Source organism: Aptenodytes patagonicus, chromosome 17 (genome assembly GCF_965638725.1).
Source record: "Aptenodytes patagonicus chromosome 17, bAptPat1.pri.cur, whole genome shotgun sequence".
In the NCBI taxonomy this organism is placed as follows: domain Eukaryota; kingdom Metazoa; phylum Chordata; class Aves; order Sphenisciformes; family Spheniscidae; genus Aptenodytes; species Aptenodytes patagonicus.
In genome coordinates, this window is record NC_134965.1 from 12392760 (window position 1) to 12405382 (window position 12623).

At 40.4% G+C, this 12623-nt stretch overlaps 1 protein-coding gene across 1 annotated transcript; it reads left to right on the forward strand.

The window, feature by feature from the left end:
* The first annotated feature begins 725 nt into the window (after window positions 1-725).
* WSB1 (WD repeat and SOCS box containing 1) lies at window positions 726-10674 on the forward strand. The gene is made up of 9 exons (XM_076354968.1): window positions 726-855; window positions 2287-2455; window positions 3454-3722; window positions 4571-4702; window positions 5108-5208; window positions 7398-7570; window positions 7967-8080; window positions 8884-8991; window positions 9541-10674. The coding sequence occupies exons 1-9, from the start codon at window positions 816-818 to the stop codon at window positions 9698-9700; spliced, it is 1266 nt and encodes a 421-aa protein (XP_076211083.1). The 5' UTR covers window positions 726-815; the 3' UTR covers window positions 9701-10674.
* Window positions 10675-12623: the final 1949 nt, after the last annotated feature.

Consider the following 12623-nt stretch of genomic DNA (forward strand, 5'->3'; position numbering starts at 1 on the left):
GGGACCCAGGTTATTACAGATTTAGTCCTTTAGTATAGTTACAATGTGACTCATCTTTGGCATAGATGGGATTGAAAGATGTTGCTAAAACGAGCTGTAACTGCAGACTCTGCCAGGGTGGCACCGCAGCCCAGTCTTGCTACCACAGTGCCGTGTACCACTTTTTCCCCCAGACACAACACGAATAAGGTGTATTTTAAGCATGTCCTGGAGGGTATTTTAGAGCAAAGGCTGGGTTCTTATCAGACCACGTGCTTTGACCATCTCTAGGAACATAATGCTGCATTTTGCAGGGTGGACGGGGCCAAGCTCCACAGGGCAGGGAGAGCCAAAGCGATGTGGGAAGCCAGGAGGTGCCCAGCCAGCGCGGGCAGAAAGGACCAGGCACGAGGGCCACGCTGTCAGGTGTCGAGAACCAGAGCGTTGTAGTGCAGTGAAGAGGCGTACGGCTGCAAAACGGGATGAGACCAACGGTACGGCCGAGGAACAGAAATCAAATTGACGGTGAAAGCGCTGAAGGGCAGGCTAGGAGGAAGGGCAGGGTGAGAAGATCGGCTGCCTGGGGACGCGCGAGCCAGAGCGGCTTTGCCAGCCGCCCCCCCTCGCCCGGCGGCCCCGTCAGCCCGCGGGAGGAGCGAGGAAGGGCGCGTCCCCCGCCCGGCCCCCCGGCAGCGGGGCGAGGCCGCCGCCTCCCCGCCCCGCGCTACACCCCGCGCCGCCGCCGCCATTTTGTCCCAGTCCCTGCGTCTCCGGCGAGCGGCGGTCGCTCTCGCTCCGTTGCAGGTCCCGAGCCGGTCCGAAGGGCGGCCCCGTAGATGGCCAGCTTTCCCCTGAGTGTTAACGAGAAGCTCATCGGTGAGGGGCGGGCGCGGCCGGGGGAGCGGGGCTGGCTCGGCTCGGGCCTGGGGCGGCCGGGCCGGGGGGGCGGCCGCTGCGGGGCGCGGTTAACGCCGTCCGTGACCGGGGCTGGTTCCGCGCTCGGCCTTGCGGAGTGGCGGAGGCGCCGCTGGCCCCCCGGGCGCGGGAACCACCGGCTCTGCGGGCGGGGGGCGGCTGGGGCCGTGTCAGGGCGCGGGCGCACGGCTGCACCGCGGAGCAGGACGCAAGTGCCTTCCCTTCGCCCGCTTTCCTTCCGATTTCATTACACGCCGCAGCAGCAGCAGCAGCTTTCACTGGCGGGAGAAAACCGCCTTGGTCCTCCTGGATCTTGGAGTGGGATGGCTGTCGGTTACACAGCCCGTTTTAAACTAACCAAAATGCGTTATTCAAAGAGGCTTCCTTCGGATGAAGCTGCTTCCTTCCATTAATGGGCAAAATCTTGTTAAACAGCATTTAGGTGGCATTGTTCCTTTCACAGCCGCTGGCCCTTTCTTCCCAGATGTAAAAATAAGCGGGTGCCGCCCGGCTGAAAGCGCCGGGGCGGCGGCAGGCCCTGCCTGCGGGGCAGCCCCCGGCTGCCATGCCGGGTCCCCGGGGCCGCTCCGGCTCCGGCCTGCGAGGGAAGGGGCCGCCCGGCCACCCCGCCCGGCGGGCTGCGGCGGTAACGCCAGGGCCCGTTCCCTACGCTAGCGTTCACTCTCGCCTGACGCCTGGGCGACCGCCTGCTGCGGACTTAGTCCTGTCACTTACCTCCACGTTCTAAAACTAAGGGTGGTGAACGGCATGGGTAAGGTCCCTCTGGCCCGCAGCCTGGGCTGCAGAAACGAAGTGTGGTTCATCCGGTTACATTGTAAAGCGGGGGAAAAATCAGCTAATCTGATCGCACAGTGCTAACTTGTTTCCTATGATTGTTGATTAATTTATTTTCTCTGAAGGAGGGCAGGCGTTAAAGTGTGCAAGTGCACTCACATTTTTCTTTAAAGGTAAAAAAAAAAAAAATCATTACTGGGCATCTTATTTGCTAAACTCTGAAGTATTAGGTCAAATTGGAGCATAGTTCTACTGCTATCTCTAGAGCTATAGTTAGAGTAATTGAAGTAATAGCTGGTTTCAGTAAATTTTTAATTTATTTGAGTTCTGCTTCTGATATCGAGATGTGATATTACTTATGTGACAACCAGGACATTTTAACACTAAGCTATTTCTCTTTAGTGACTCAATCTCTTTTGCAGCTGAGGCTTAGTCTTTTGATTGGTTTTACAGTGACAATAAGACCCCTTCCTCAATTACTTTAAATGTCATGAAATAAAAGCAAAACAATTAACATATTGCCTGGTACCCTCGTAACCTTTTAAAATATGCTGGCTTTTTTAAAAAAATTGAATTTCCTCTTTGTTTTCTTTTTAGCACGACCACGCACTGTAGGAGAACTCTTAGCCCCAACTTCTCCTTTTGACAAGAAGTGTGGACGTGAAAACTGGACTGTTGCATTTGCTCCCGATGGATCTTACTTTGCTTGGTCACAAGGGCATCGCATAGTGAAGCTGGTCCCCTGGTCTCAGTGCCTTAATAACTTGTAAGACAAAACCATATGGCTTTTAATTCGCCTGAAAAACTTAAGAATTTCAAAATAGGAGATAGCTTTTAATAGATTAAAACACATGTATTGGCTTTTTAGGCTTTGACGTCTCTGGGAAAAACTAATTCTTTAAAGTAACAGCTATTGTTTTATCTCTTCCTCTGTGGCCAGTGAGAGAAACAACAGTATTGCAACCTCACAAAGGCTATGGAGGAGTGATTTATTAATTGATTCAGATGCTGTAAAATAAGAGGAATTTAGAATGAAAAGGAAATTTAAAGACTCGGGCAGATCTGGACTTTTACATTTCCTATCGGATAGCTATTTGGTTTTACCTTTTAGAAATGTACTTAAAGGCGAACCTCTTTCCTTATCATTCTTATTAGAACGCAAGTTAAGTTCCAAAAGACACATTTTCACTTGCAGGTTGCATTTTAATGAAGTTAGTAACCAGCAGTTGCATTTTTGTAGCTGGTTACATTTCCCCTCCCAGCAAATCCTGCTTCCCCCCTTTTTTTTTTCCCTTCCTCTTTTTTGGTGGTGGGTTAATTGATTTTCATATGCTGGCCTCGGTATCTCTTCCCAGTATTTAACGCACATAATTGAATCACAGGGAACTTCTTGCTCATTTAGCAGAAAGTCTTAGAAATTTTTGTAACTAATTTTTCTGTAAATGCTTACAATGCTTACAATGCTTTAAAAATGTTGTTTCTCACAGTGGGTTAAGTTAATATATTGCTTTCTACAGAGGTAGAAATGTGTACAAATGTATTAGTATTATATCATGTAAGAAGGTTTCCAGGTGTTAATAATTTTTGACAGTTATAAGAAAAAGCTGCTTTTATGATTTGAAAGTAAAAATGCATCATTATGGGCCTCCAAAATGTACGTTATGGCAACTCACAGATTTCATGACATCTTAAAGACCTTTTTGTTCTATTTATTTTTCAAGTACTTTATGCTTTTTTTTTGTTTTTTGTTTGTTTGTTTTGCAGCTTGTTGCATGGCACAAAGAATGTTGCAAATTCTATCGGTACAAGACTTCCAAGGCAGAATAGTGACAGTGGTCAGAAAAATAAGCCTTGTGAACATATAATAGACTGTGGTGACATCGTCTGGAGCCTTGCTTTTGGGTCTTCAGTGCCTGAGAAGCAGAGCCGCTGTGTCAATATAGAATGGCACCGTTTCAAATTTGGGCAAGACCAGCTTCTACTTGCAACAGGCTTGAACAATGGGCGCATCAAGATATGGGATGTATATACAGGTAGAGTATGCGAGAGGAAGTTGGCACTTCATTGTCCCTTTATGCAGTAGTAACATCATTAATGCACAGAATGAATTGCTTACAGAATTTTAATTGGGACCTGAACCTTGAATACAAATTAAGTAATCTAAAAAAAGCATGAACTCCTGTAACTAGAAATGTTCAAATACTGCTAGAGGAAGGAACAGAGTCAGGTCATGCTTTGAGATGTAAGTGATGGAAGACAAAGCCTTGTTGCTGCAAAATGGTTAAGTACGTGATTGACTTTGTGTATATTGGTTTTTTACTCTAAAATCTTCTGCTGGATTGTAGTTTTAATATACTTCCAAACAAAGGAAACTTTCAAAACATGAAGTTGCTCTCTGTTCTTGAGTATGGGGAAGGATTATGTTGATGAGGACCTTTTATTTTTTTTAAAAGTAAATAATTGTTCAAATGATAAGAGACTGAATCTGAAATTACGGAATCTCAGTTTAGCTGGTAGCATAGCTGCTAGGTTGGGAGAGAACTTCTCAGCTTTAAAAAAATGAAGCTAATGACTATTGAGTAATTTGTCGTTATCTTGTAAATTTAAGCTTAGAACAGAGGTGTCTATCAAAAGACAAGTCTTGCCTTATTCCTGAGGCATATGGTTTTAGTGTATACATTTACTAGCTTTTCAGGAAATTGCCTCTCGATACAGAAGAATCTAAAAGGATACATCTGCTTCTTACTGTAGGGAGCATTTCTACAAAGAAAATTTGGCTTTACGTGCTGTGATTTTGTATTCTATATTTGTATCCATAAAGCATTTGATCTGAATAAAAGTACAGTCCTTCATTTTAAATTGTGTTGTTTTCGTGTAACAGGAAAACTCCTCCTTAACCTGATGGACCATACAGAAGTTGTTAGAGATTTAACCTTTGCTCCAGATGGCAGCCTGATTTTAGTGTCTGCGTCCAGAGACAAAACACTTAGAGTGTGGGACCTGAAAGATGATGGTATGCATTTTAAGTTTATCTGCTGTAATACATAGGAGAAATATCCATGTACTCTCCTCTTTTATTGCTATAAACTCAGTTAGGTCAGGATTTCTTAAAAAAATTAATTTTGTTCTATTAGTCACTCACTCTGTATGCTCTCTTGAAATTCTTTATTTATATGTACCCTAAAGGTATAAGCTGGTATTGGGTTAAGTTAAAAGAGTGGATGAAGTGACCTTTTTGAATAGGGACATAGGATTTAGAGGCTGCACAACAGAATTTTTATTTCTGTGTAGAATGACTGCAAGATGTTGTTTGGAAAAATAGTATAAAATTTTAGAAAGGAAGAACTAATTTGGAAAAGCTTTTCAACTTGAATTTGTAATATTTAACCAATTCTTACAGGAATGTCTTTCTTTTTAGGAAATATGATGAAAGTGTTGAGAGGACATCAGAACTGGGTATATGGTTGTGCATTCTCTCCAGACTCTTCTATTCTCTGTTCTGTTGGAGCTAGTAAAGCAGTATGTGTCAGAGTTTCTTGTTCATTAAATCTACTGAATTGTGTGCATAATCATTTTAAATCTAAGTAATATTAAGCTTGTGCTCGGTGTCATGAACTTCTAATGTTTTATGATGATGTAAAAGTGCATGAAATTAAACTAGCAAATGGTGCATTGAGACACTGATTTATGAATTGAACTTGCACTGCTTTTAGTTGAAGAAACTGTAAGCATTCTTTGAGAAATAGTTCTACACATCTGCTCATGTTCATAGTGTAAAACCAAAGAAGACTAAAGCTTCCAGTGTTAAAAGATACTTAGATTAATGCATAAAACTATTTTGTTATTGATTTTATCCTTTCTATTTCCTGCTCAATGAAAAGGACTTTTCAAAGTCTGAGCCAGTCATGGTATCTCCTGCTGAACAAAAATGTTTCTACATGTTTTCCAATACAAATGGCACTCGTGTCTAAAAGATTTAGAATGAAGAACAGCATACTGGTTTTGTTTTCATCCATATTCTAATGCCCAGCTAGAGAACTGAAAGCAGTGCAGGTAAAGCACGTATGCCATAAGCTGCTTTTCTTGGCACTGAAGAATTAGGATAAAACAGAAAGGGGAATTCAGTCTAGTTACAGGGGCTTTGCAGGTAGTTTAATGAAGCCTAGTGATGCTGAGTAAAAAGCACAATTCAATCATTGGATACCACTTTATATGGATAACTGTTCAAATGCATTTCATACTTTAAATTATCAGTGCAGCTTTGACAGAGAATAGTTGAGGTCTGGGTTTTGTTTTTTCTTTAAATAGAGCAGATGTGGATGTATACATTGATATCTTTAGGCTGTGTGTTTTCCATAAGCTTCTTGCTTTCCCTGTCACAGGTGGTGGCAGCAATATTGGTGTGATTGAGGTTAAGCTGGCACCACTCACACAGGAGCACAATGGTGTTAGCTGGGCAGACAGAGTGGCATCTCTGGCTACCAGGCTGGGGGCGAACTTTACCGTAGGACGAAGTAACCTTGCATTCGACTGCAAGGTGTACTGTACGTACGCAGGTGCTGGTTGATGTCCACTTTCTGCTTTCTTTCTTTCTTTTTTTTTTTTTTTTTTAAATAATTTTCACAACAGTGAAACACACTGACTCCTAAAACTTAGTTTCCAGTTTTATGGAATATTTCAATATTTCCTTGGAGAAATTGGTCAACACACTTATAACTGATGGTGAAATGGTTCAGTTTTAGGAAGTATGTGAGGCACTAAGGCTATGTTTGCTTTGGTCAAACATATAAATTTATCCAAGATGTCAGTATTTAATCTGTGCAGTAAAACTAAGTCGGGAAAAATCAAGGACCCTAATGAGCTCTTTTAGGGACATAACATCTTATGCTAAAGACTTATGTTTTCTATAAAATTATGCTGCAGTACATAGATCGTTCCTATTAAGTAATTCTGCACAGTCTTTATTTTGATTATATATAATGTACAACTGCATGTAAAATCCCAGAATACTATCATCTTTTATCAATTTTTATAATACAATATGCAATTAGCCGGGTAAATTGTAATATTAATGTCTTCTTTTACTGTTGACTTGATTTAAAATGGATAAATTCTTTCTAATAATGTGGTTAGACTTCCGTGTTGTTTTGCCAAAGACATAACTTTTGGCTGTGAAAATTCTTTTTGCTTGCAGTATCTGTTTCTCTTCCTAGGCTGACGTTGGTGATCCAAGCCAATTGTAAACAAGTGATCTTAAACTCAAAGGGATGCCACTGGAGTAACAATATGTTAACCTTACATTTTCTGTCTGTATATTTCTTAAAATTTTGGTAGTTACTGAAAAGAGGGGACTGTAGAGTTTAACCCTATTTATTTCTGCATATTTTAATAAAATAGTTTTGTAATACATGAATTTCAGTAAGCTACATGGTTAAATTGTGTTGCCTTTATCTTATATTTTGGCTTATTTTGTTAATAACATTTAACAAACTTGAGTTAGAACTTGCATGTCTGCTTTAATTATTTTTAAAAAACTTTATTTTAATCTGAGTATGACACTGAGCATATTTCTTAATTGTAGTAATTCATAATGCCTGATTTTAATATAATCCTAAATAAGACTAGCAGCTATACTTTAAAAAAAAAAAAAAGTAAATGCTTCATTGCATCTCTGAGCAGAGCTATAACATTAGCTTATTTAATTGCAGGTTTTTCTCTGGGATATGGATAAATACTCCATGATACGGAAACTTGAAGGACATCACAATGATGTTGTAGCTTGTGAGTTTTCTCCTGATGGAGCTTTACTGGCTACTGCATCTTACGATACTCGAGTCTATGTCTGGGATCCACATATTGGAGTTATTCTTATGGAATTTGGGTAAGTAAAGTAGTCAAATCTGGAAACTTCCTCCTAGAGTAAAGATGACTACTGAAAATTGATGGGTTTATGCATTTAACTGATAATTAGACTTGGGAAAAATCTTAGCAGTGGCTGATGGTAATCCTAAAGTGGCAGAGCAGTGGAGATTATTCTTCTCTCTGAGAAAGAATTTAAAGCACTGATATTTTAATGTGTACTAATTTAAGCATCTTCAACAAAGCTGTTCGGTACTACAAAAGATACAGTAGTTCAATCGCCACTACTGATTTCATAGTTAAATGTTCGATCCTTCAATCCTTTTTTTCCTCCTCAGCTTTGCTAGTCATGGCTGCAGGAAACACTTCCATAGTTCTTAAACATTATGCTGTTAGCTAAGTGTTTCTCTATCTCCAGGCATCTGTTCCCGCCTCCTACTCCAATATTTGCTGGAGGTGCAAATGACCGATGGGTCAGATCAGTATCTTTTAGTCACGATGGACTACATATTGCAAGCCTTGCTGATGATAAGTAAGTATGAGGAAAGATTTGTTAGACTCCCCTAATTCTTCCCATATGACATGAACTTTTAAATACTAAGTCAGCTTCTTCTTTAACTGAGAAATGACTTCTAATGGTCTTGGTAAAAGTAGATGAGTTGTCTGGTATACATTAATATTCTTTCTGAATGTAGAAATAATTAGTTGTGTACAGAGTAGATGACCTGAATAACTTAAGTGTGTAACAGCTGAAAACAGAAAAAGAGGGGTTGTAAACAGTGGAAAATGTAAATGGAGTTAATAATGCAGGTAAGTCTTTTGTATAGTAGTAGATTCCAAAGTAAAAAGAAGAGTATTTTGTTGTCTCTTATTCAACTTCTGCCAACACTGCGAATAATATTTTGAAGAACTGTATTTTAAGAATATGAAGAATGCTTTCTCAAGATGACAGCAAGGGTACTAAACTATCTACAGGAGGGTTTTGGTTTTTTTAATTAAGAGAAGCATTGTTGGGATTTCCTAGCATATATGACACTTGAGAGAGATTGTCTAAATCTGTAGTTCAGGTTATTGCTTTCTGCTGTTGAAGGCAATCTTTTATTTTAATTGGCAGAGTTAAAATGGTTGAAGAAGTACAGATCAAGGTATGTATCAGGAATGAAGAAGTCGTAGCATTTCAGGCCAAATCTGAAACACCTTGTATGTGTATTAAAGTGTTTATAAAAATGCCCTGAGCTCTGCTTCAGACTAGTTTCTTGTGCAGCATCAGAGAAAATATCAGGCAGAATTAAATGTCTACTCTGATAACTTACTACTTCGTTCTTCCCTTTTCAGAATGGTAAGATTCTGGAGAATTGATGAAGAATACCCTGTACAAGTTGCACCTCTGAACAATGGGCTCTGCTGTACTTTTTCTACTGATGGCAGTGTTCTAGCTGCAGGGCGAGTATATACTTTTTTTTTTTTTCCCTTCCTAAAATATTAAGGTAACACAAAAGGTTGAAAACAGCAGTTAAGTGTTCTAAAAATCTTCAGTTGTGACTTGCAACTTGATGCTTCTGACTTGGTTTTACTTCTGATACTATTTGTTTAAACGTGCCTGGAATAGCAGTAAAATCAAGAAGCTGATAAACTCATTTCTTATCTTTGAGAATAAATAAAAGACAGACCCACAAACATGTGGATTGGAAAAAGACCAGTAGATAATCAAGGGCAGTTATTCTGTTTCAGGTGGTATACTCAGTAGCTGTTGGAAGATCTGTTCAGGCCTGTCACACAGATAATCAGCAATTTGCTTACTCTGCTGCTATAGCTTAAAAGAAGAACTGGCATCTAGTGTAAATGAGGCTGGAACAGCTAGACTATGCAACAGGAAGTCCAGAGCACATTCACCCTAACTAGCAATATATGTGAGAATTTGTACTAAGTTGAAATCATTCAGGTGGGATAATTCTGGTGGGTTGTTTTCTTTTTTTTTTTTTTTTTGTGCAGGACACAGGATGGCAGTGTGTACTTCTGGGCAACTCCAAGACAAGTTTCCAGTCTCCAACATCTATGTCGCATGGCAATTCGAAGAGTGATGCCCACCAGCCAAGTCAAGAACTTGCCTATCCCATCAAAAGTGGTGGAGTTCCTTTGTTACCAGATTTGAATTTAAAAAAAAAAAAAAAAATCAAACTGGCAGGTGGCCCAGCTGCTGAAACTGGCTAAACACTTTAAAGAATCCTCAAACTCTACAGCCTTTAAGCTTAAGACTCTACAGGTTTTCAAGAGCTATTTAAAGTGATAACCTAAATACTATTTTGTCAAAATGCCTGACAGGTGAATTTTTAATATTTATAGAAAACACAGTAGAAGTATTCCCGGTGTTCTCAATTTTCTAAAATATAACTGTGAAAACATGTACATATCTAGACATAAGCTGCTACATGTTATCAGTGTACCTTTAAAAATTGCTTTTATGATTTTTAATGTGCATCATGTATATATTGCTTTGGTAGAGCCATCAGATGCATCTGTGCTGTAAAGTGGAAGGATAGCTATTATTCTGGGACATTGAGTTAGGAAAAAATATTGACTTAAGGAAGCTTAACTGCTCTGTATGTATGTACATCAGTTGGGGTTCAGGAAACTGATCCACAGATAAGAATTCATGCTAGTTTATTTCATGAAGAGGTACAGCTTGGCTTTTTAGAGCAATGTATGGTGAAGGGAAGTAGGTTAAGGTAAGGGTTGGAGTATATCTAATGTAAACCCAGGAATGTTGCCTGTATGTCAGCTAAAGAAGGCCTTAAGTTCTATAGCAGCAAACCAGGTTAAATTTCAGTATTGGGCAGTGTTAAAGAAATATTTCCTTACATTTCTAAAAATCTAACTACTGTATTATTGCCTGATACTTTGTCTGTAATGAGAGAAATTTACAGACTCAGTTTATTACTCTTTAACCCTATAATATCTCTTCAGGGGTGATTATTGGTTAATGGCCAAAGATAAGCAAAATACTTGGTTTTGCCTTCTGTTATTTATCTGTACCTGCAGATATAAAGAATGTATGCATTGCATAAAATGCCTGATTATATATATATTTTTGTTGAATTTTTTTTATTAAAAACTTGTATAAAAGTTTCCTGATATCACATCTGGTGACTGATTTATCCACACTATCTGCATGCAAGAGTTCTAGTGGGAATCTGCTACTGCAGGACTCTGTATAGTTTTCCTTTTCAGGGCCACAGTACACTAATCTTGGTGAAACTTACTGTGGGGAGCTAGAGCAAGATCTTCAAACCTTTTATATGGGCAAAGGTCAAAAGCGTACGTGATGTCAGTGTTCCCCAGCTCCTGCACGGTGCAGAATGTGGAAATGGAGTTCTGACTGCAACATACATCTATGGTTGCCACAGGCTGTAAAACTGCGTACACTGAACATAGCTCTTTACTCCCTCGCTCTTCCAGAGTACTGTTTTGGTAAGCCCCTTCTTTGTCATATCAAGTATTACATAATTCATATGATGTAGCAGGTAGGGATTTTGCAACTTGCAATCAGGAGATCTAAATTCTTTTCCTCACAGGGCCAGTGGCTTGTTACAAATTAACTGTGCTACAGAATTGCCAACTACCCCAGTTCCTGGGTGGGTGACAGGTAATGAGAAGGTCTGCATATCCTCTCAGAGCACAGCAGCTTTTGCTTAGGGATAAGTAACTCCTGTAACTGGGTGCCAAGCCCTGGGGAAGCAGCTGGCCCTTCCTGAGGGGCTGATTTCATCCTCACAATGATGGACGGGAGGCAGAGCAAGAGGAAGCCTCACATCTGGGCAGAAGCACTGTTCTCCCCTCCCTCACTCCAAGAAATGGCAGAACAGTTTCCACGCTCCTCTCATCCCCGTAGTGCCTCCCTAGAACGAGCAGACCCTTGCAGCAGCTCCAGCACTGGTCCTACAGTGAAGTGGTGAAGAACACAGGGGAGGAGAGGTGGAAAACAGAGGACTGATGAGAACTGTTTTTCATTAATTTACTGCCTATAGGCTAGTGGCAAAAGCTGTCCAGAACTATCAAACTCAACTCATCCCACCAAACAAGCTGGCAAGGGTGCTATGCAAGGAAGGCATCCTTTTGACGATGCCCTGTTTGCACAAATCTGTTAAAGCAAATATGTTTGGTTTTTCTCTATTATATTGTTTATTTGGACAAGATGACGAGGTCAGTCTGGACAAGGCCAGCTGCTGAATCATCACAGCCCAATCAATAAATGTCCAGTGCAGTTAAAATCATCTAATGACCATGACATATGGCCTTGCACCCGTTGGTAACTCACTTCCTTTGCATTGGGATGAACTTCCCACATGGCAAATCATAGATTGAAGTTAGTAGGGAAGGAAGATGTGCAACTCCTGCTTATCTGTCAAAAATGGGAAGGAGATTCCATCCAACCCCATTTGATCAAGTAATGCATCTTTTTACTTTTTGCATGGATGATGCTAAATGCCTTCTTGGCTTCCACCAGCTTAGCTACTGTATAAAATAAGTGTAATGAAATCAATTCTTTATTTCCAGGCATGCTATTAGCATTCTAAGAGCCCAGAATGCCTTGCAATTGCAAAGGTGCTTTTCTATTTCAACAATCTGGTCTCACTATCAGATGTATTTTCTGATCACGTCCTTATTTTCTTGGGTGAAATACAAAAAGTCTGTGACAAGGCAGAAAGAACTCTTAGTACAGCCCAGCAGACCTTAGCCTGAAAAGACTATAAATATCCCTGCTGCTCTGTGTCTATATTGCTACACCACTGTCCAGTGGCAACACTTGTATGTCACATTCAATGAAAGAGAAGTAATGTGGTATTTCAGTCTATTTTCAATGTAACTTATTTTATTTGCACATATACAAAAGAAGAGAGACAACTGCCAATAGCAAGCAAGCAATCCTCTTCTAGACAGCTCAGCCCAGACACCCAGGCCTACTTTCCAGGAAGATTTTCCCTAACACTGTTTCCAAACACCATAAATCAACTTTCCACTTTCCAAGGAGTACTACAGAACAAAGCCAACGGGACAGAACTTCCTCAGGAATTAAA